The 25,806-nt window shown below is 32.3% G+C and overlaps 1 protein-coding gene and 1 long non-coding RNA gene across 6 annotated transcripts in view; one reads left to right on the forward strand and one right to left on the reverse strand.

Moving 5' to 3' along the window:
- Positions 1-25,806, reverse strand: part of LOC118186414 (solute carrier family 35 member F3-like) — a 618,729-nt gene that overhangs the window by 92,174 nt on the left and 500,749 nt on the right. Inside the window, exon 1 of one of the 4 annotated variants that reach the window (XM_035356500.2) lies at positions 6,783-7,072. The exons of the other annotated variants lie outside the window; for them this stretch is intronic. Coding sequence (XP_035212391.1) covers positions 6,783-6,861 — 79 coding nt within the window. The 5' untranslated portion in view covers positions 6,862-7,072. Of the gene's footprint in view, positions 1-6,782; positions 7,073-25,806 lie in introns of those variants that run through there. 4 annotated transcript variants of the gene reach the window in all.
- The window catches only part of LOC118186415 (uncharacterized), a 138,066-nt gene continuing 134,479 nt past the window's right edge, over positions 22,220-25,806 (forward strand). Inside the window, exon 1 of one of the 2 annotated variants that reach the window (XR_004757768.2) lies at positions 22,220-22,449. This is a non-coding gene — a long non-coding RNA (uncharacterized LOC118186415). The remainder of the gene's footprint in view (positions 22,450-25,806) is intronic. The other variant, XR_015040839.1, reaches the window with a different exon arrangement.

The raw sequence follows: 25,806 nt of genomic DNA on the forward strand, positions 1-25,806 counted from the left end.
TTAAAATGTGTATTATTTTATATTTATTTATTTATTTATTTTGCACTATGGCTAATTGATTGTAATCTCTGATTAGATCATCTCATGGAAAAGGCACTGAAGTTTAAAAGAGACATCCACAATTTACTGTATCCCTAAGAAGAGTTAAACAAAAGCTTTAGATTAAAAAGGAAAAACAAAGATTTATAACGCAGCGTTTTCCCTTTCTTTCATTGAATTCCTTTCTGATATTAAAGAGAGTTAGTATTAAGACACAGTAACACGCCGAACAAATACTAATTCAGAAGTTAAACAACAAAAATCAGCGTTTTTGTTGTTTAACTTCTGAATTAGTATTTGTTCGGCGTGTTACTAAATTTTCACAGAAAATTTGAAAATATAACGCTGATTTTTGTTGTTTGACTTCTGAATTAGAGAGTTAGTATGTTTAAACACGTATTAACTGCCTAATGGTATGGCTCTCATCCCGTCTAAAATTATTAATAGTTTCATGGTTGGTTCATATTCCGTCAAATCCATTATTTCGCTTACACATGTCCTCTTCCTCTCATTATTTTTAGTTTCTTAACACCACCTTGAGGAACGTTTAGAAAAACCTGACCTCCTTGGTTAAATGGTTAAATCAGAAAACCATAAAAGGTCACATTTTTTTGGCAAAAACGAAACATAAATAGTTTTTTAAATGATACTTGTGACAGTTTGTAGTTTTAGATGAAGAAATAATCTAATATCTATAAATGCTACACTGTACGTTAAGGTCACAAAGAAAGAATTTCGTGCCTAAATATGGGCTTTTTAATACAGAAATTAACGCAGAGAGATCACGTATTTTCCATTCTTTTAAGAATTCTTGCATGTGATATATCAATAATTCACATTACAATCCCAGCAAGCAAGAGCCAGATAATCATACGAACTTAGGACTACTCTCATTGGCATTGCTATCCTGTACTATATAAATCTTACGTTTCTCAGCGTCACTGTAGGCGGCTCTAATAGTACAGTATTCTTTTGTAAAGCCTGTACATACTACAGTATTCTTTTGTAAAGCCTGTACATACTACAGTATCCTTTTGTAAAGCCTGTACAATCTGTTTCCGTAATGGGAATAAATATAATAAGCAACAAATGATATTATGTATAAAATGAACCACAAATAAATTCCAGAATTTTCACGATTATATTAATGCTCTAGTTATAATAATTCTCATACAAAGTATTTGTTTCGCTTAATTTTTAACAGTAATATGGAAAACATTAAACCTCTTCTCCAAGATTAAAAAATATGTTGCATTTCAGTATACACTATGTAAAATCAGCGGTTTCTTGGTAACAATATCACGGCATTTAAGTGTAAGGGTTGACAACTCAGCATTTCCTACTAATGGAAATTTTTGTAAGGGATTAAAATTGAGTAATATAGCTTTTATACAAAATTAAATAAAATCTTTCCACATTAGTAACATAAAAAAGGCTATGCAAACTACTCATATTCATTTAAAGTAACATAATTATATCAATTATTTCGTATATATCTTGAATATAATGTAATGATGTATAACATATACATAATCTTCATAGAATCACTTCGAAACGTAATATTGTGTTCCTAGTAAAGTTTATATTTTTCACCGTTATATCTGCTGTATGCTTTTATTGAATCCATAATTAACGAAAGTTAATCTTCCATCTTAAAATGCAGATTATATTCATATTTAAGCCATACTCTTGTTTCTTCTGGGAATCAAAATTTCATTAGTGATGAGAGTAAATTCAAATTTAAGAATCATTTGAATTGGTAATGCATCTTACTCCAAAGTAATCTTTTTGTCTGTTTAAACAAGTCTAAAATGTTGAAAGGTAAGTAAAAATTAAGCATACTGCATATTTACATTCAATGAATCGATTTAAAAAACAGATGACATTATCATGTTGATACATATATACTTCAAATATTAAGAGGTATTGATCTAGTTTCCCCACGATTCACTAAGAATTTATGCACTATACTGAAGAATAATTCTTTAGCTCCAATATCATACAAATAAATCAAGTCAAGATCAAATTAAACTTTACAGTAACAAATAAATAAAGCTATTAGAAGGCAACAGTATTGCACTTGTTTGCGGAGATAGCGTCTCCAAACTGTAATAGAAATCCTTTGCTGAAAACTACGCCGCATAAAGAACCCGAATGTGCACAGATGTAAATCATAAAATAAGCTATTTTTAGAACCGAAAAGGAGACTGCAGAAGGGAGTTATTCTGACGTTAAATTTTACCCGTTCGCAAAATAAAACATGTTCGAAGTGTCTAAAAGGAAGAATGTTTTGAGGTATTCTGGAACTGTCATCAAATGATTTAGGTGTCTTGCAAAACAACATACATCAAAAGCTTTAGCTTATAGGTATAGCTATACAGTAAGCTTTCCAACAGTTAAAAAAATTAAACCAATTTGAAATTTATTGTAGCTAACATGTTATTTTATATTACTTATTATGTTCTGTATCTTCATCGTTTTCCGACAGTTCTCGCCAGAATATATATTGGATTAAATAGTTTTTAGTTTTCAGGAGAGTACTGTAGCAACTAGCAAGTAGAGCTGTTGCCCACCTAGTTGATCTGCATGTTTGGTAAATGGGCTAGATATATGTTAGCGTATAGGTTTGAAGTTTCAAATAGCTAAAGCCTAGACTGTTGGTTGTTGAAACTTAGTCTGTTAGTCACAAATAGCTACCATTTGCATCCGTTATTTTAACTGCGTTATAAGATGTAGATTAAAAAAAAATCCTAGCTAATTCTTTCCACTTGACTGCGTTATATGGTGGAACCTTTCTTAACCCGACCTTTATCAGCAGAAGTCTCTGTTAATCGAGCTGGTAATCAATTTAAAAAATCGCTGGGGAAATGATGTAACATTAGGAAAGGTAAGAAAAACTCCGAACATTTGCAAATTCTCTCATCAGTGGTTTGTACTATTTTATTAGTTATGGATCATTAAATGTTCTTCCTATTACGCATAACAAGGAAAGATGCAGTTTGCATGGTCTGAAAATGAAAGCAGCACTTATGGCGATAAGCCAACTGACAATGCAATATAAACAGTAAACATATTTCGAAGGATAAAATGATCAGAAGATATCATTAAAGATGACATTTGTGAATCCATAAATGTAGAAAACAGCAACCAAAATATTCATGCTTTGGGCGAAGAAAAAAAATCAGTCACGCTATAAATACGGACAACACTAAAATTTGCAGGGATGATAAGGATGATGACGAAATGGATGACCATTAGCTATGCTGAAGACTTTGGATGAACTCTACAATCGTTAGAACAACCGTCTTCGTGCTTTGCCAGCAGATAGTTTCTTAACAGAATGTACAATGTTTGTGCGGCAGCTAAAAGAGGTAAAGGACTACCCCAATCACAAACGGTAGTAGACGTTAAATTTAAAAAAACTAAATTTGATAAAATTTCACATGTTGTTTTCTCTTTTTGGTTCGTGAATATTTCCTCACAAAATAATAATAGCTTGTATATTTTTCTCACGAAATAGCAATAGCTTGTATAGACTGTTTGTAGTTATACGAATTAAATTTTATTTACTTATAAACAGGTTTACAACAGCAAATAAATTAATTCAGAAAACCCAGTTAAGAGAAAAACTGGTCTATTTAAAATTTAACCTCTATTAACCGAGTTTTAAACTATCCAAGGCATACAGGCAGAAATATTAAAAAAATGTACAATTTAAAAGAACTGAATTTACGTAAAAAACTGGATCTTTTCCTATTGGTCATCATAAATGTGTACTGTTTCATCTTCAAATAATCATTTAGAAGTGTAATTTTCTTTTCCTAGGCTCCCTTTTCAGATCAGTCTTTTTATCTCAACAATATTCAAATGTCGTTGCTTAATTTCTAAGTAAAATCTGCTAGAAATGATAGGACTATAATCTTCGGTGGACGCGCTTTCTTTCTTAGCATATTTAGTATTTTTAACGTAGTCACGCACATATATGAGCACGTACACGGTAACAATACATGAACAAACACTTGTGTTCGTGATTTCAGTAATTTTCGTTCGAAATTGGTAGAGAGAGATGAAAATCTTTTCAGAGAGGATTTTATAATATGTAGTATTAAGCGATTAGATCAAAACCTGCCCTCTGCCTTTCTAGTTTCTTAATCCGTTCTCATTTCTGTTATCGCACACATTTTTAGTTTTCTTTTTTCCTGTTTCCTAAAGATAATTTTTATTTATGCTTTAGGTTTGTAATAGTACTTTTTCCATCTTTAAGTACATCTGAATCTGAATAAGAGAATATAATTCTCTTAACTGGGTTTTCTGAATAAAGGTACTTATAGGTTTCTTTTTTTATTTTTATTTTATCTCGGTTAAAATCTAGTTAATCCTTCCACGGGTAATCGGGGTTGACAGCAGGTTTAAGTTTTATTCAGCAAAGAAAAGTAGAATTGCTACTTTATTATAATCAAAAATTCTAAAACATATATATATGCTAATAAAATATTTATTAATTTAACGTACAGTTAAAATTTTGACAAGCAGTTAAAAACAAACAGTTAAAAATTTGACAAAAATTACTAACACACAACTGACAAATATGTTATTTTTTAATCTAACGAAATACAAAAATCGTTCTCGATCCTTATCAGAAACGTAATAAAAATTTACTTTCATAAAAACTAAATCTATCTCAATATCAGCTAATTAATAATTTTAAAATACTTGTCTACATCAAAAGATATCTGCGTTCGTGGAGGAATTTAATGCATTAACAGGTTACTCAATGTGTCGCAAAATTTCCATCAAACATGTTTAACACACATTTCCATGTATTCTCTGATGAATAAATATATTCATATTCATTCACAAGGAAGAAACAAGTATTAAATGCGCGTTTTGCTATTGTGAAAAGATTTGGATGAAGATCAGTGCTTCAGAGCTTTAACCGCACAGCCACTAGCAGAAAATATATAAGAATTAGCGTTTAAATAGTTTTGCTTGCTCAACGAGGTATAGACATTAATGATGTAGATGTTGTCAAGCTTAAATCATAAGCTCAAAATTATCATATATGCTTCAATATCTAAGTAAAAAATTTATCACATAATTTTCAAGAATAATTTTAATTAAATTTGACAAAAACATCACTTGTTAGATGCAATGCCATCTTAAGATAAAATATGTATGAAATGGTTAATATTTAAATGAGCTACCAAACATTTGTAGATTTGCTTTCTCTCTCCCTAGGTACTAATTGAGTTATAAACAAATGACATTAAAATCAAGCTATATATACCGTAGTTCAATAAAAAAAAATAATTTTCGTTTATTATTGTTTGACATGTTTTGGGTAAAAATCACTCAGAACAGAAATTTATATAATTACTATAAATATTTTAGCAAAATAAATTAATATTAAAATTACAAATATTACATTCGTATATTTATGCGATTCTAAAGGATGTAATTTTAAATTTCTGGCAAATCCGTTACGCCATGGGTATCAATCAGTGTGAAATTAGGTAAAAATTATCTGAAATGTCAACTCGAGCAAAAGACTTTAAAAAAGTTAATTCAAATGTTCATGAATATAACTTAAGAGGGCACACATTATATATATATAGAGAGAAATGCCCACATTATATGATAAATAAAACAGGTAGGATTATCGAATTTCCATATTATGCCTTGCTAAATGTTTCAAACGTTCACATAGTTCCAGTGTCTAAAATACATTCGCAATGCTAATATTATATATAAATATGTTTATCAAAATAAATACTTCTTCCAAACATTCGGTTTATATAAATTAAATAATCTATTAAACGAGAATTAACAATAGGGAACGAAAAGTTGCAATTGAGATTAAAAACGCCATATGGCAGATGAAAGAGCCACAATTTTTCCTTAAAACAAGTCATTTTTCACCAGCTGAATTATGTTGTTTGTATAAAAATGGCTACTGTCTTCGGCACTAATAATAAATCTAACTCTAATTAGATTGGCCGCATCTAACTCTGAATAAAATGCTTCAGTAGAAAATTTTTTCAACACATGCACAATATAGTTTAAACAGGAATTTATTAGAAATTTTACAAACCAATCTAACCCAATGAATCTAATATCTAGCATACAATCTACGTCTAAAACCCAAATAAAAAACATGTTCATTTTAATGCTGCCCTTTAGTTTTTAAACGAAATTTAACTCGAATGCATTTTTGGTATTTATTGAGCTGTTATTAATTCATCACGTATCAGTTAATTTCGGAATGAAATATCAATTCTATCATAATTAAAAATTTTAATGCCTCTTTTATTGGCTGTTGAGTTACAAAACCAAATTGCAGTCTTTTTCTACTCTAAATGACCTTACTGAACTTAAATACGCAATAAAACATCGAATACACACACGCAAACATAATATTTTCCTCCTAAAAGTCGTTTTTCAAATTTACTCCGATGCCTAAGAATAACTGTCTGGAGGAAGGAAGCAGAAAAACTGATTAACGTGTCTAAATCAATAAAGAGCTCCCTGTATCCGACGCATCCATTTTCCGAGCTACGGGAAGAAAGTTTCTATAATGCGCTAAGTTTATTCGATTTCAAAGTTAGAAAAATATAATTTTTTACCAATAATAATTAATATTATTTTTTAGCCATAAGTAACTTTTGTAATACTAACGTATCATAGTATACAAAACTGCAATTTTTTACCCAATTTCATAGTATGTAACTAATAAAATTTCTCACCATCTAGTTCCCAGCTGGCAAAACCCAATCCTGTCGGCAACATTTTGCTGAGAATCCTGTAAACAACGTCCAGAAACATGGGCTGTTACTTTTTCTCTAGAAACACCAATGATTTTTATATCAAGTTCCTTTTCAAAGAATGGTATTATGCGCGGAATAGTACCAAATTATGTGACGTAATAACATATGCTGAGAAAAAGATCCTCTACGTCATCCAACTCCTTCAAGAAACAGGTGCAACGTCCTTGGCTAGTGTAAGGTGGTAAGAAAGCATGTCGAAAGGATCAATCTTTAAAGTGAAGGACAAAATACTCTGTTGCTCACGCTTGCTCTCGGATGTGCCGGTCGCCATAGTAACTGGTGGTGGCCATGGAAACGTAAGTGACACTCCATGATGAACTCTCTTTTCGAATATAGAGTGGGCGGAGCGTAAAGGAAACAGATGGTTCACGAAAGGTGAAATTCATCTCAGCTATGCATGAAAGTATTAATCGATTAATAAAAAGTGCACTTTTGGTGAACCTAGCCCGGAAAAACTCATTTTATATTGAGAATGACTATAATGAATAATAGAGTGGGCTCTACAGCTAAGAGGCGGAAACTTAAAATTCTTAAGGCTAATGTATTTGGCGGTACTAAAGAATAATGGGAATGAGTATGAAACTTGAATGGATAAGGCCTCTTTTTAGATAACCACTTAATTTATTGATTCAGAAGAAGAGAGTAATCTTGAATAATATATATATATGATTAAATGAAACTCCGTGTTTTATGCACTTATCGTAAAATATACCTTGGAAAACGAATTATAAATACGTTTTCTTAGCACGATTTGAGAAAAACTGGAACTAGAACATTCATTTAAGCAAGTATAATTTCTCTCAGATGTGCGTGTCAAGCCTCATTTCTAATTACATGCAGGTAAATTCCAAAAACCTGTTCAAATAATTATAAAAAACATAACTCTTACTAATAATACGAAAAATATGAATATGAATACTATTATATAATACAGGATAAAGAGTGATGTACGTCTTCATAACTTTCATTTTATAGATTTATATACAAGTTACATTTTATATATTTCAGGGACATGGTTAATAAATTACAATGTTAAGTAAAGTACATCTATGCATATAGTTAAAAAATTTCATCTCCGTTACGAAATAAATTGAGTTTGCGTCTAGTTAATTCCAGAAAATTTAAAGCTGTAGCAGACAGTGAAAACTATTAAAACTGAAACGATGTAAAAATTGAAAAGTACATGTACCATGTAAATTTTTGGAGCGTTTGCATTCAAAGGTACTGATGTAGTAGACGGGTGAGGAAGATTTCACTGGCTTTATTGAAGCATATTTCGGTGAATTACAAGAAATGGCAGTCACAGCTTTCACTTATTCACAAAATATATCTCACTACGGAACACATAGCGGCAAGCTAAGGAGGATTGTAGCCTGAATGTTAGATTAAGAATTATACAATTGCTGACCTATTTTAGTTCTTGCAGTTTTAGCTCAGCTAATTACGATTAGTTTTAGCTAAGAAACTGTATTTTGATTTTTGCCATTACATAGGTTTATGCATAGTGAGCATCATATAAAAATTATATACAAAGACTAATTTTGAAATGACGCTTTTCTATAGCTCTTTATAAACATATTGATATTTTTAGAATAGAAAAGAGAAATAAACAGATTACAAGAGAGACTAAAAGCAAACAAATTACAAGGAAGATTATTGTGAAATAAAGTTCGAATTTTGTCGATACATATCCTTTGTGATACATATACATAATCTTATCTGATCCTATAGTTTTGTACGTGAAATGACCTTTAGCAATTAAGTTATCTTTTTTTTTATTTTTTTATTTATTTGTATTATGCTATACAAAGGCCTATGGTAACTACATACACTATCAAATGTGCCCCACCTTTAAATATCCAGTTGAATGAGAAAATTACGAAAGTAAATTTAAATTTAAGCAAAAAAGCAATCTTAGTTCTAAGTATGTTTTGAACAAACTCTTCTTAAAGTTCTTCTAAAATTCAAGACATAATTTATAATCCAAGTCCTCACATTTTCTAATAGATTACCCTTTCCACATTAGATTACTATTCTATTAAAGATTCCAGTAAATTCTTCCGTACGCTTCTTTTGCTTTGCTCCGCGCATTGTTTACGAAGTAAAATATTTGTCGCTTTTACGATATCTGATTTTGAGGAAGTAGGAGTGTCTAGTTGCCTTGGAAACAAACAAAGTTTTATTCAAAATCTACGCTAAACTAAGCTTCGTTTTCATCTGATTTTAAATTAACTCGTCATGTCTTAAATTTTCAATAAGAAGAAATTTTATAATTATTTTCAGGAAAGATAAGCAAATGCATAACATAATGACGTGTAGTTATTTTAAAACTATTTTAAGCCCTATTGAAATTAAACTACAGAATTTTCAAAAAACATTAGTCAGCCTACTATTTTTAAGTTTTTTTCTTCGATACCGAACGCAATTAAAAGAGCAATCTATCACACAGTTGAGACCACGTGATCGATCCCTTACTGATAAATTTTAACCCAGTGCGATAATTTGTTTTTTGTAGAATGTTCTCCTGTTTTGGGAAGCATTCTTATTTTTAGACAAAATTGTTCTCTTGTTCTTTGCAAAAGTTCAACAATTCGATGATTAGTTTTCTGTTGCTGAAGTACAGTTTGTTCAAACTATTATTTAAGATGAATATATTTTCCATTTGTATTACTTGAATGATTACTAATTTTACAAGCAAAAATTATTTAACTAAGAATGAATATATACTGAAAAAAATAATGGTCCATCCTTGCCGCAGTAGTTTATGTAGAAAAAGTACAGAAAATGCAGATGGCAAAGATGGACAACAACTTGAAAATAATTAAATGATATTTAAAGAAAGTGTTTTATCAATGCTGAGTTGTAAAAAAAATTAAAGTCCTGCTATTTTATCTTCTATATTATAAACTTCACAGCGCTCAAAATTTACTCCATATTTTGAAAATTAAATCTAAAACAAAACCCTATTCAGTGTTTAATAAATACTAATTTCTTAAAAGGAAAAATACTTTTGAAGCTGTTTATAAATAATACATCATCGTTAAGTATTATGAAAGTCATTTCTACTTAATATAAAATATTAGAAATACCATTTATTAGTAATAACTTAGGTGACAATTTATGACATCTTAAAAATGTAATTTACCATTAAATTTGGAAGAGAAAGATAAGAAAAAATATAAATAAAATTGGACGAGAAACGCGCCAAACTAAAATGCAACCACAAGAACGGAGGACATTTAAGCACCGTACAGAAAGGTCGAAAGTACTGTAGAATTGAGAATGAGGTCAGAGTTGGGACAAAGGCACAAAATTTCAGTTCGTTTACATTTAGTTTGCTTAAATACCAAAGCTTTATGACGTCATGTTTTAGCATCGCGGCAAGTAAGAAGTGTAAATTTCCAAAAATACTTCAATTAAATAAAAATGTAATTCATTTCTGAGGAAAATGCAAATATTCCTATCCCGCACTCGAAACGGAACTTCTTGAACTTCAGTCACAGAATTGAAGTAAAAATTGCTAGAAGAATTTTTTTGTCACTTGCGGTTTCAAGTTCAAAGTCTTATTATTTGGAATTTAAAAGTGATGCTTTTATCAACATACTTCAGGTTCCTTGAAAGTATATAGCATGTTTGATCTTGACAAATTTTTAAGTCCTTTGGACGAAATTTCACATATTTTTCAAATTTTGAGTCCTTAAATCATCATTATCTTCATATGATGATAATTTTGTTTCAGCCATATCCGTACCTTCGAAGATGAATACAAATACAAAAACTTTTCTTTTATGAAACATGAAATAATGTTAATTAATTTCATATTAAGAAATTTTTATTAGAACTCATTGAAACGGAAAATCATCTTTTTTATGAGATGCGTAAAGTGTTCATATCTTAATTTTTAATACCCACAAACAATCCAATACTCAACAATATTTTTAATTAAAGAAACGTTTAATATAACAGGCACAGAATTAAAGAAGAAAATCTCTAGATGTATAATATGATTTCTCAAACAATCATATATTTACTAATAGAGAGATACAATATATTCTTCGGCATGTACCGAATTATGTTAGCGGTGTCAGATTTCAACCTCGACTATTCAAGAGAAATGTAATTATTCAATTGTATTATTTGCGGCATGGCTGCACTTAAAAACCCGTCGGGCAGAACGTTTCCTAGAAAGGTTGGTGGTATTGGAAGAGGCACAGGATCCATTCTACCGGATGCTCTCTATCAAAATTGGGACAGACTGGGCTAACGCGTATTGTCATTTATATGCTGTCCAAGGCTTAAGCCAAAAAGAGGCGTAACCCTTTCCTTACCCTTACGATAAAGTCGGAGACCTGATTTAAATTATGTTCAAAAAGTAATAATTAGTTACAGTATAAAAAAATATGATTTATTTTTTAACTTACTTTAATAGAAAACTTGATCTCATCTAACAACATTGACAACATTTCTGATATGTTAACAATAAGTATAAGTTTAAAAAAAAATAATTGCACATTCGTTATTACTTACTTAATATTATCCTTTGAATAATATTTTACTACCATGCTGGACGTTTTTAAAATTTTTAATGAAAATCTTAAATAGAAGAACTGTTACTAGTAGTAGGCGATGAAAATTTGGCGAAATTTTGCTTCTTTCTCCAAAATAACATTATTAGCCTATGATAACAAAAGTTGATAAAAAATGATCAAAATCAAATTATTCAATACCAGATATGTAATATATTGATACATTTTTACATAAGATAAGACGAATTTTTATTAATTGAAATTAAGCTAAAAATATAGGTAAAAATTACCAGTTTAATTTGCTCTTGTGACAGATATATTGATATCCTGAAAGATGTTATACTCCATCGTATGGTAACAACATAATAATTTGTTTCTTGCTAAGCCATCTGGAAAGTAAATCAAAGAACTTATGTCTCATGCAAATTCAACAACTGCCACTTTGTGTAAATGATAAATAACCTCATAGCGCATAACGCGACGTAAATATTTAAAGCCATTAAAGATGGTCTCAATGTCAAATCACGTACGACAGTGATATATGTAGTACGTATACGGAAAAACATGGATTGGTCTCCTTGTACCATCTGCTACAATTGGTATACAGAATAATTTTTTTCCTAAAGAATACTGTTCTAGAATTTTGAATGGCGGTGTTTGCCGATAGAGGACAACCAGGAAGGTTAATGACAATGGCCACTCTGCCACTGCTAAGACCTAGACTGAGAAACGTTTTGGCCGTGTTATGACGCCTGAAACAATTTAAACAATACTGCACCTTGAACTTAGCTTAAACTTTGAGGAATCTGACCTGTTTGGCGGAGAGCACAGTCGCTCAATTTTAAGTAATTCCACTGCAGATATGAAATGGAAATGTTGGAAAGTGTACAATATTTTCTGTTGTCCTAATTAACCGTAAAATTGGAATTTAAGAAAAAATAGCATACACGGAAAACGACTAAAAATATCTATCTTATTTTTTTTTTTTTTTATAAAATGTGCAACAACGCCTAGAGCATACACGAAAAACGCCTCAGTAGCAATCTACCTAGACTCGCAAATGATTACAGACCTGAATGTCTCGCATTTACTTCGTAGAAAAATGTATTTCGGTTATTATTATTGATGCATGCGAACTTGATGCTTTTCATAATATTTATAGAAACAGCGCCTGGTTGCAGCGAAAATATTGTTCTGTAACAGCCTGAAGCACGCAATAAGCGAGACCGATGAAAAGCGTTTAGTCGGATTCGCAAGAATTGGGTCGAACACTTGCCCTTCATCCCGCTTTAATTAAAGCCCCATTATAATTATATATGGAACAAAGGCAGAAAAAAATTTGTTTGGAAGAAAGGTGTGATTGATATAAAAAATGGGGTTTTTATGCATTTCAATACAAAAGAGAATTAAAATTATTACACCATATAAATCGGAATGCTTCCGATGCCGACAACTTATAAAAAAAATATTTATAATAACTCAGCCCTACCAGTGGCCGAGTGATAAAGACCACTGAGTACTTGTAGTCCGATGCGGGTTCAAACGCAGGCCAACAGGCTGGCTATATACACTCTTTTGCATTAAAAAAAATGAAACACCATGTGGTTGTTTTTGATGAAATTGAATACGTGTATAGCTCATAAACAGATAATAAAATTATTAAAAAATCAAGGTTATAGTACCTGTTCACGCCTTACAATCACCCATTGAGTGTTCAAATTAGTAGTTGGTCGAACCGCCCCTGTCGGCAATGCATGCTGGAATTTGTCTAGCCAAGGAATGGCAGAGGTTCTAATGTCTTCCCGCGACATATTCTGCCAGGAATTCATCAGTTGTCACTCCATATCTGCGATAATTTGTAGTGCCTGAATCTGGCGGCCTACCGTCCAAGACATGCTCGATTGGTCAAAGTTCTGGTGACCTTGCTGGCCAAGGAAGAGTATCAACCGCACGGAGACGGTCCAGAAGTACGCGAGCGGTATGTAGCCTGGCGTTATCTTGTTGGAAAATGGCCCCATGATGACGTGCCATGAAGAGTAATGCAACTGGCCGCAGGATGGTATCAACATATCGTTGAGCTGTTAAAGATGTACGGAGAATGACTAAAGATGACCTGACGTTATAAGAAATAGCGCCCCACACCATCACATCAGGAATTGTGGCTGTGTGCCTTTGTAAAACAAAGGCTGATTTGGACCGCTCTCCCCGTCCTCTCCAGACACGAACACGGTGGTCATCTGCTTCAAGAGTGAAGCGGGATTCATCGCTGAACACTATACGATATCAGTCTGATGGCAGCCATGATCATCGGCTGCGACACCTCTCCAGACGACTCCGCCGATGTTGTAGGGTCAAAGGCAAACTTTTTAAAGGCCTCTGTGAGCGTAAGCCCGCCTCAGACAAGCACCGTGATATCGTAAACGGTACCACGGGAGGTATGGACGTGGCTGTAGTGCGTTGAATAGTCGACAATGATACCGTTGGGGCGGTTCGGATCTGGCGAACAATTATCCTATCTTGCCTCGCATTTGTGAACTTTGGCCTTCCAGAGCCTTCATTACGTCGGCAATTTTCTTGTAGCAACCATTGCTGCCAACATTTTTGCACAGCGGTCTCTCTACGCTGCAGGTGGCGGCCTATTGCTAGGTATGACCACCTAGCTTCCCGCAGCCCTACAATGCGACCAAGTTCGAAGTCGTTTCGTTGTCTGTAAGGTCTTCGATATCGTCGTAATGGCATCTTTAGTTGCTTCTTTACGGAATTACAATGGCATCAACGGAAAAAGATAAATTGTCCGCCTCTGTTACTGGTTCTATACTTTGCGAATTGCGCACTAGAAATGCGCGCTATGAAACTTTGATCATTTGCATATTCGATCAAGATGTTTTTGCATACCAAATTTCGTCACGATTCCGAAAGTCCTTCTTGGTGCTTCGATGTTTTTGAGCGTTCTTGGTTTTTGTAGGTTTCCTCGCGTCTAACGTGAATTTAAGACGGTTTCTCTTAAAAGGTTCGGCCCACCAGCGGCCGAGCGGTAAAGTCGCTGAACACTGGTAGTTCGGTCCGAGGTTCGAATCCCGCGAACGGGCTGGCTGCATGGGCGTTTTCGTGGTTTTCCCCATGTGTAACGTGTATACGAGCCAGTTTCCCTTAGAAAGTCCTCCACGAAGGCATCCCTCCCCTTAGGCAGATAGCCCTCGTGTGTTTTGCCTTAATTAAATACACACACACACTCTTAACAGGTTCTCCAAGAAGCCATCCTTCCACTTAGGAGGTGACCCTTGTGTGCTTTACTTTATTCAAATGACCTAACCTCTGACGATTCCGTTCATAATTATAAAGCAGGGAAAAAGAATACTAAAAACATTAAACTCCGATCTTCGCTTTTCCGTACCAAAGAATAAAATAGTTGCCGCACCTTCTATATAAACGTAGAATAACTTCACTGTCTCCGAGTCCTCGAAAACAGGCATAGAATTTTAGTGCATTTAATATAAATCATTATGCTTTGAAGCGCTTTATTCCTTTAAAGGTATTTTTAATACATAAATGCAGTCATGCTTTATCATCATTTTCTGGATTTTGACAATGTCGGCATAAATTAAACAAAAATGTGCAAAAAAAAAAAAAAAAAAAAAATAAGAAGCAATAAACTTTGAGTTCATGCGTCTCGAAGTATTATAAAAGTCCACTAAAATAAAAAGTATTATATCGAGAAAATGTGTATATTCATTTATTTCTTTGATAGAAAAGTTCCGTGGAAAAACAAAAGTCTGCCGACTTTCGAAATGTATACCAAGATTACAGACTAACTGAAATAAAAATTGGCCTTTCCATTGTTCGCACACTTTATTATTTCGCTGTTTCTGAATGATTTTCTTAGATTTTATTCATCTCTTCGCCCATTGGTAAAGTACCAGTCGCATGAAATAATCTCATCAATCAGGGTGTGTAGCCAAAATTGCTAGGTGCGATGAACTTGCAAAGTTCATTAGTCATTCAAATACTTCATCAGTTTAAGTAGTTAATATTTCAGTAGTCTATTAAATTTAATTATTTTTGCGTTTGGAGTCATGCCCTCTAAACCAGTAGTATTTCACTTGTTCCGAGACACAAATAATAAGACTATTGTTCCCTTGGGAAAAACGTAAATGCATATCCGGAGTTCAAAAGAAAATTTCCTCGTATCTGAAACTGTGTCTGTACACAAGAAATGAAAAATTGAATAAAAAAACATTCTTATTACTTAACATTCAATATACAATCCTCCTAATATCCTAAATATATACTTCTAAACATAAAAACATACCTAGTATGTACATGTAAGATAAAAAATATGTAAATCAGATTTGGTTTAGTAATAGCTTCTTAATTACTCATTTTTAATTTTATTATTTCCTCTACATTCTGAAACGTAAGTTCTAAAACCTAAATTCTTAGTTTCATTTACATCATCAGAATTACGTAAGAATTTCATGACATTCATTAATCTCAAAATGATGCAGTGCAAACAGAGGTTAATATATTTAGAATACAGAATGGAATTTAAGCTGCTAATTTAATCTTTTGCATATTCTTTACTTTTCTTACATAGATGTAAAACATAAAAAATACGATGGCTTTGCTCTACACGAACAGGCAACCTCTAATTAACTTTTCGCAATATCAGGATCTTCCTCCTAGACCAATACTTTCGAGAACATTCTGGCTTCTTATGTAATCGCTACTATAAAGAGTTCGCGCCATTTTTCGTCAGACTGCTCCCTGCCATCGCTGCTATAAGACCTTGCGCTGCTCTGTCCGTTCTTCTTCCCTTTGTTAGAATCGTTATGACGTCGAAAGCTTAAATTTAACCTTATTTTAGTTTAAACCATTATTGGATAAGTAATTCTGGATATGTAATCTAAAAAGAATGGTGATCTGCCAATTTAAGTGAATAAGGATATGGAGTTTTTAAAAGCGAAATTTTTCTGTGTCTTCAATTCGGCTGCCTTCCACTTCGCAACGAACACACTCGGACTCTGATATGATCAGATTGCTAAGCTTCATCATTTTCCTGCTGCCCATCCACTGCAAATATCGTATATATATATATATATATATATAATGTAAATGAACGTAGTGTGACAGTAACATATTCATATATATATATATATATAAAGAGAGAGGTAACATGGTTACGGTCACACAGCGTTCTTCATTTCTTTGGAATTTCAACTCATCCTTTGGAATACTCTTGAATTCAATAATTACGATTTTTTGAATTTCTTTAGTGCTATTAAAATAATTACATTTGATGTAAGAATTCAGTTTAAAGAAACTAAACTTGTTTAATAGTGACAAATCCAGTGAATACAAGGGTTGGTGGTCGAGAAATGCGAAACCTTTCTTTGTTAGGAACTGCTTAGAAAGATTGGAATTCTGTGACGGTATATTGCTGCGCTGCAGAAGGTTACATATCCCATCAGGAGTTTTCAAGAGAAAGATGCGGAATTCTTTTCAGAACTCTGTCGAGTATAAAATGTATAAATATAACCATCTTTCCATCAGCAGCAAAATTCTGCCAAGCAAAAAATCTGGTCTTTACTATAGATTTAGGAAACCGAAATTTCTGTGGCTTTTTTGATTGCCGTTATATCTCAGAATCATAAGCAAAGCGGCAGTTTAATCTTCAGCAACAGTTGTTTTGAAAGTGCGATAGTTGTTCTTAACACAGAATGCTGCTAAGATCAAGATTATTCAAATATTTCTTTGAATATGGCAAACACTATACGACTCTCTGTCTAAACGGAAGAAATTTTCTACGAAAAAATTGGTTCGTATTCTCATTACACATGCAATAACCACGAAACACAAATATACATCATTCAGCCCGTCCTTTTTGGGTATAACCCAGACAGGTGGAAATATCAGTAAAACATTATTAAATTCTGTAATTATAGGCATGGAACTGTAATATCTAGGCCTCCTGTGATAAGGAGGCCTAGACAAGGTTGGAAACGAATATCAGCTGCTTCTCATGATTCATATCTGGTCATTACTGCTCCATCGTAACAAAATTTTAAATAATGCTTTTCAAAATTTTAAATAATACTTTCCAATTATGAATCATTGTTTCTCATCCGTAAAAAGCCGAATGTACATTCTGAAAGCAGCTGAGGGACGAATTTGTATTTAAAACAATACATTAGAATCTCGCTTATCCAACTTATCATCGAAAAAAAAGCATCAGTGGGGAACAAGAAATGAGAGTTGTGAACACAGTTTTTTGTTCTGTTGCTCCCGACTCTACCGCGTGGCGTACCCAGCTATAGCTAATCACTCATCTATCTACTGTTCAGTGGAGCGCAGTTTATCATTGTATGCGGAATAGTTGATCGTCTGTTACTGTTCATGCATGTATGTGGGTGATATTTCTAATTTGATAAATATCGTTGTGGAGTTTTTAAATTTACACAAGCACAAAAGAAATGGCTACGTAAAGGAAGAAACTTATATCGATGGAGCAAAAGCTTCAGCCAGTCAAGAGACTACACAAGGGAGATATGATGCAGAAGTTAACTGCGGACTTTGGCACTGAATGTAGAAAATTAAAATAGGAGAGTAGAAAAGGAAACGAATAGAAATAGAAAAACTATGCAAATTCAAGAGTTATAAAGCGTGCATTAAAAGCTAGAAAATCCATGAAAAATTGACTGAAGCTTTGTATGTTTGCTTTGCACAGTTCAGAGTTCATTTTACAGCAAAAGGCATTGCATTTTCGTAATGCTTTCAATGAAAAGAACATATAGATCACATGAAGGGTCCGTTAGCTAGACCGATGGAAAAACGCTATAATGCTTTGTAGTCAAAAATTATCATCGAAATTTTAAGAAAAATTTTACGAAGCATTCAAGAAAATATTTCTTGAATTAATTTAAAATGAAAGTCTAACACATGGTAGGTTATTTAACTGTGGTTAGTCAGGTCTTAATTAGAAAATGTTGCTTAGTTAGTGTTTTTGCAAACAGAATTGAAGCTGAAACCCTTGGCTAAAGCGTAGTAAGGAAATCCCTGACAATTTTAGCATGCAATAATACTATAGCAAACTACCAAATGGGCCCTGTAAGGGATTAAAAATCCCAAAATTGGACAGGCTTTAAAATTCTCTTCCTGAAAAATGCTGCAGTCAGAAAATTGTAATGAAGTTTTCAAAGAATGGCTTATTAAAAAATTCATTCCTTTATTAAAGTTTTTGAAAAAAAAAAAAAACATTTGCACAGAAGCGTTGCTTTGTGGCTAAATAATGTTTCAATACACCCTGATACAGAAGAGCTTCGAGATGGTGACATTAAAGCAATGTTTCTGCCTCCCTCCCAGTATACGCACAATATGCCAACCTATGAATCGGGGATTTGAAAATGATAAAAGGAACTTATCTCAGGAAGCCACTGTACGCAGTCAAAGAAGAAACTGAAGAAAGGCATGACTGAAACATTGTTGGATTGCACAGGCCTGGACTGACTTAAAGGCTACAATAATTTCATTGAAATCATTGAAGAAACTGCTAAGCAATGATGAAAGTATAAAAGTGGACCGATGAAATTGAAGAAACCATTCCACCTTTGTGCAATGTATTCCTCAATGTAAACTGCATCTTTACAAGAAATCGAAATTTGGATGAAGGCTAAAAATTTATTTGAATTAACTGATAAAAAATTATAGTTGTCAGTTGCGATGAAAACGAAAATGAAGATCAAGATAAAGCATAAGCTATTGAGCCTCCCAGAATTTCACATAACGACGGAGTTAGGCTCTAATGGACATAATGATACAGCAAAGATGGCGATATTTAGCAGCGAAGAACACGTTAAGGCAATTCATTATTAAGGAAGCACACTACGATCAATTTTTTTTTTCGATCATCACAGGACTACGTTTTTCAAGTACTGTACATGTTTTGAACAAATTTATTTTGTTCATTTTTTTTAATTTAGCCTTTTTCTTGATACTTATACATTATCTGACATTCTCGCTTATTTGACGTTCTGTCTGCCCGTTTCTGTTGGATAACTGAGACTCTAATTATAAATGAGTTTTAACCAAACAAAATAATAATGGGTAAGAAAAAAAATTTCCCATTCATATTTATTTTCTTCCTGAAATCTAAAGGTTGATATCTGCAGGAAATTGTCACTTCGTAATTCAAAGATATTGATAGCTGTTAAATTTTCAGACAGACATTTATTTCAAATTATTTTTATAAGTTGAATAAATCACTAAATAAGTTATTTTTAATTACACGAAACTTATTCACTTACACGCGGTGAAGGTAGCCATAGGGTCGTACGCTATGTGAGTGCTTGCACCATTTACATTCTATATTTTATTGATGGTAAAACTGAAAATTTTATGTATCTGAGTATTTAAAAACAAAATTTGAAGTACAAAAAATGGGCATATTGTTGCACTAAAACGTTTTAAAAACGATGATTCAGAGCAATAATCATCATATTTGTAAACTGTACACCTATCTCCATGTGCTCAAAACGGTTGTGTTTAATACAGACTTGAATCCTATTGAGCACATTTGGGGTCATTTGTAAAACAAAATTAATAAGCACTAAATTAACTAAAAATAAACAAACTAAAAATAACTAAAAATAAAAAATGCCCTGAGTAAAGGATAACTTGAAAATAAATAATTAAAAAATATTTTCCTTCATTTATTCAATTTTTTTTGACGTACACAGAAAACATCTGATACAACAGTTCACGATATTTCGATTTTAATACAGATTGGAGTGTTGGAGAAAATTATTAGAAATTATCTTCATCACGATATATAGATGCTCATCTCTCAATATGGTTCCCTTTTTAGACTTATTAGCTGCTAAAATTTTTTTCATATATAACATACTCCCAAACAATGCGATTAATATTATTGCGAAAATTCATACTTGAGGAAATTGATGTTTGACAAGTCTGAAAAAAAGTTAACGAAATCTATATTTTTAGAGCATTAAATCAGATTTATATCATAGTGTAAATTAATTAGCTCCATTTTGGGTGTTATTCCCTTTCCTTTTTACTGGCAGTAAAAATAATGTAAAATTGGTCTCCAAACCATTAAAATCTTAAAACATTCTTTAGATTCTTCTCGTAATAATTAATGTTATAATAATGCGAATTAATTTATGGAATATGTATTTACAGGATGCAGCTCTTAGGACCATTGGATTATATGAGTGTAATAGATTTTTTTAATAAAAAAACAGGAGTTGTATCTCTCACCCTGTCCGTACAATTAAAGAAGCTTCGTACATGGTCAAAGGGCAAAATGCGCAATAGTATTATTTTAACAAACTTTTTATTTTTACTTACAAAAGGTGTTTTGAAGTAAAATTATTGGAAACAAGCACTCATACGTAGCAGTTATTTATGTGGATAAGTTTTGCATAAATATTTTCTTAAGACAATATTAAAAGTTATACGAAAGCACAAAATAAAAAACTGAAATTTATGCTTACCAACTTTTTTATCAAAAGCATTTACATAAAAAAAATACCACGGGCTACAGCAAAATCAAAGCTACAGTTTATTAAACATAATACTGTAAATTAATTGCAATAAATTTATAAAAACTTTTGATAAAAAATTACTGTAAGCATTTAATACAGAAATTCAATAAATTGTGATCGCCATTTCTCACTTAAAAACAAATACGGTGACTCAAAAGAGTATTGAGGCATAAAAAACTTTCAAACATTTAGTAATAAAAATTCAGCTGTTATTCCGGAATTAAATATTTTTCTTTGCTTTTTGTGTCTAAATACTATGCAAAACCTATTACGAAGAATAATATTAAGCAAGACTATTGAAAAAGTTATTAGATATGAGAGATATTTAAATGTCTTGCCTTTAAATATGCATTTGAGGCAAAAACATATTGGGGCACTGCAGTACAAATGCTATAAAAAATCAATTCTAGCAGGTATTTCTTGTAAACACCTGGAAGAAGTGTTAAAACCTGGAAAAGATGTAGTTTAAGGTTATAAAGCTACTTTGTTAACAAGGGGTCGAAGAAATTAACGCAAGTTTTACCCAAGCACACTACAATTTATCATCGGAATCGGGAAACATCTGAGAAGAAAAAAACTAAACACTAATCTTTAAAATAAATGCCATTTATCAAATTTTATCAAATCGTGCATGAGAGCTCGTCAGCTGCTAAGCGGTAATTTTAGAACACTGCTACTTCCACACAAATCCCGGAAGAAGAGCTGGTTATGCGATAGGTCTCAAGGTTTTTCCCTATGCATAATATAAATGCGAGACAATTTCTCTTAGATAATCCTCCGCATGATATTTTAAATACTTTATTCAGAAGCAAATGGCTTTGTCTTAATCAGTCAACCTAAGCTTACTAAATGTGTTATGTCTCTTGCATTTGTAAATTGTCATAATCTTTTACTTTATATGTAATGGAACCACTAGAAAAGAAAGAACAGAATTTTAAGTAATAAAATATATTTACAAAAATTACAAAAATGCATTTTCTTTGCAGCTGTTAAAGAAGATAAAGATTATACTAAGCAATACTGAAATGAAAACTGTTGCCCAGCTTTCGTAAACTTTTTTTACTTTTCAGCACACACACACACACACACACACACAAAAATCTTTCTAGTTTCTTTATGTAAGCGTACCACTGAAACTCGAAGTATTATCGTGCCCTGAAAGAATAGCAAATAAATATACCGAGATAATTCTGGGAAATGTTGATATTCTGAAAGCATAGAGAAGATGAAAGAAAAAAGAAAGATTTATTTACACGAAGAAAAATCGTAATACACCCTCAGGGAACTACCAAACTGCATCGATTTCTTTCAGTTACCAAAAAAAAAGGACATTTATACTTCCAGAACATTTTCTTTATCACCTCTAACAGCATGAGATATCGATTTAACTCACGTATTGCTTACTAATGGAAGCGATTATTCATTTTTGCTTGTGAGCACGTAGAAACCATGCTGTTTAATTTTCGATGGCATTGTCTTCATTTCTCTACTTTATTTAAGGTATTTTTATATTTTAAATGTTTTAATTCATGTTTTTTGTACTTCTTATGTAATATTTGTTTATCTCTATTTTTTTATTTCCCTTTTTTATGCATTTTATTAATAGATTAATTTGTATACGGCAATACATGCTTAGTACAAAAAAAGTAAGTAATAATAATAATATGTGGATTTTAATCTGATGAATGTTTAACTCATTTTAGGAATAATATACAGAATAAAAAAATGCAATTAATTCAATTTCACATGCGCGGATGGAACACAAACATTGTTTTTAGCGAAAACATCACTACACTGTTAAAACCAGTAATTGCTGAAAAGAGTAAAACAATGTAATAACGTTCCCCCTTTTTGCATTCTCATCGAGCATAAATTAGAAAATAAATCGAGGAAGGATATACTAGTTATTTTATATGTAACATTTTGATGACTTTTTACAAGATTCTTTCAAGATTTATTTCTTTCAGTTACTTTATGAGGTATTTTCTTTCTCCTTTTCGCATACCTTCGTGGTATAATTGGAAGCATACTCGTCACGTATTCGAGAGGTCTAGAGTTCGAGTCCCGGAAAGGGCATTGCACATTTGTTACCTCTCCTGCTTAAGAAAAAACTTAATGTTTTTAAAAATGGCGGCCAAACTAAAACACGTGGTGAAGAATTATTCGTTACCGCAGGATTTGGTGACTGGGTCCCCGAATCCTCATTTGCCCTTTAAAAGGAGGAGTATGTAAGATAGTTTCGCCCTCCTTTCCGTAGGCCTTCGTGACGTAATTGGCAGCATACTCGAAGTGTACTCGAGATGTCCAGGATTCGAGTTCTGGCGAGGACACTGCACATTTTTCACGTCTCCTGCTTCAAAAAAAAACCTAATTTTTCTACAACTTACTTTGTTTTTCCAACTAATTATTCTACAACTTACTTTCTTTCTCCAAAATATATCCCTATCATTTAAACATTTCCCTCTTCTGATTAAAACATATGATAATTTTTCGTTCTGTATAACTTGATTAAATAAGTTTTAAGGCATGTATGTATGTTTTCGTAGCTATACAGATGCAGTTTTAATACAAGAAGCTGAACTGGGTAAATCAAAAATCTGTACAATCCACAATAAGCTGAGCAATCATTGTTCCGAAGGTATGGAAATAATTGCATCTCTACAGTATTTTTATGGATTAGTGAGTCGCATATACAGTGGAGAACGAATAATATATTTTTCCGTTGTCTACTGCAACGCTTCTTATTTTTTTATTTTTTTTTTTTCATTATTACTCCTTTTTAACATCGAGATTTGATTTCGACTCGCATTTTTATTTTATATTTATTAAAATATAAAATAAAAATGCAAAAATAGATATTCTTTTATAAATATCATATTTCTTTGGTAAGCAATATACGGATGAAAAAGGTTTTTCTTAAAAGCATAAAGGAGCTGATGAAAGAAAAATCCCATTTTAAATGAGAGGAGCTTGATAATAAATTAACTCTTCGCGCAATATTTCACATTGCTGGATATATTACAGCATCTTCAGTGCTTTTCAGCGATGGACGATATTTTGATTTAATAAGCATTAAAACAAGCTTGCTCAAGCTTAATTTAATGCTCAATAAGCACTAAATTGCTTGCTCAAACCAAGTGTTTTTTGGAGTGTATTTCTACATGTAAGCGAAACATGAATTTTGATACAGAAATAGAGCAACTATCAAGTGGATGCCGTTTGAACAAGAACCTCATAACAATAACTGTCAAAAATTAAGGCAATGCTTCAGTTGTAAGTTCTCAATCACAAATGGATGTTTTCTTCGATCGTCAGAATGCTGAGCATCAAAGAACTCCTCTCATCTGTCCCATTGTTAACATTAAATTGCACTTGCGTATTTTCCCATCGACTTTGTTTGTCGAAAGTTTGTTGAGATTTCGTCAAACATTATCCAATAATAAAGACAGACATTCTAATGATATATGTAATTAATATATGTGTATAATATAGAAAAATTTAAATAAATATTAGTTCAGTCTTACGATTGTAACCAACAAATTCATTACGATTTATACCAAACATTCCGGAGCTAAACATTACCTAATAGCATTTAAATTAGCCATAAAGTAGTTGTCATCTTTGTGAACAAGACGCAACAAAAATTATCGGTATTTACGTACTAACGCCACCGCACTTATGTAGTAACGCTACCGCAGCAGAAGTTGCGCTGATGCGCCAATAAAGAGCACTCCTTTTTTTCGCACGCAGTGATCTTTTGGATTCCTTTTTACCTTGTTGTTTGCTGATTTTTGACGTCATTTTTTAGTGCTACAAAAGTGCGTCTTTGGGATTTGCCAAACACAGAAAAAAAGCAATTTTATTTTTTCAGCAGCGAATTATTTTACCCCCCCCCCAAAAAAAAAAAACGAAAATGTACCAATTCGCATGATATGAAACTTTAGTTTGGCAAACGTACGTTTTGTAAATGTAATTTGACACAGTGTGATCCGCAAGTGGTACTTAAGACAGCTGGTTTGAAGAAAGTAGAATTACATTCTGTGCAGCTTTGAGATTCATATACTGCTGGTTCGAAGAGTTAATGTCGATTAAATTTTGTGAAAAGCAACTTCAGTTATCGAATAAAACTGTTATAGATTGGAACAATTACATGCGTGAATTACGTGCCTTGGATATGAAGAATAAACCAAAGAAGGTAGGTGGACTAGATTGCATTGTGGAAATTGATGAAAGTTTGTTTACTAAGCGTAAAAATAATTGTGGTCGAGGATTACTCGAATAGTGAGTGTTTGGTGGTATATGTAGAGAAATAAAAGATTAGTTTGTTGTCACTGTTACTAATAGAACTGGATTTACCCTTCTTATTAAAATTACTGAAAACATTGCAGATGGTAGCACAATTTATTCTGACAGTTGGAAAGGTTACCAAGCAAATGGAGTAGAAAAAGAAGGATTCCTACATGCTAAAGTTAATCATAAATACAATTTTATTGATCGTGATACAGGAGTTCATATACAAACATTTAAGAGAATGTGGGGCAGTGCTAAATGAAGGAACAAGAGACATAAGGGGACAGCGAGACATCATTTAGAATCTTATTTAGCAGAGTTCATATGGCGACAGAATCAAGTCAAAGAAAATAGAGACTGTTTTGAATCTATATTAAACTCTATTTCGGTCCATTTTCCACCGAAAGCCAATTGACTACTTTGATTTTAAATAAAGTGTTTTGTTTTTTGAAAGTGTTTTGATTTTGAATAACGTGTTTTAATTTATGATTTGTCGCAAAAATTTTAGGTGTACATTGGCGGCACTTAAAAACCGCTGCAGCTGCGGTGACGTTATTACGTAAGTAC

Source organism: Stegodyphus dumicola, chromosome 4 (genome assembly GCF_044657685.1).
Source record: "Stegodyphus dumicola isolate Sdum_Otavi_A_Nest chromosome 4, ASM4465768v1".
Lineage (NCBI taxonomy): Eukaryota > Metazoa > Arthropoda > Arachnida > Araneae > Eresidae > Stegodyphus > Stegodyphus dumicola.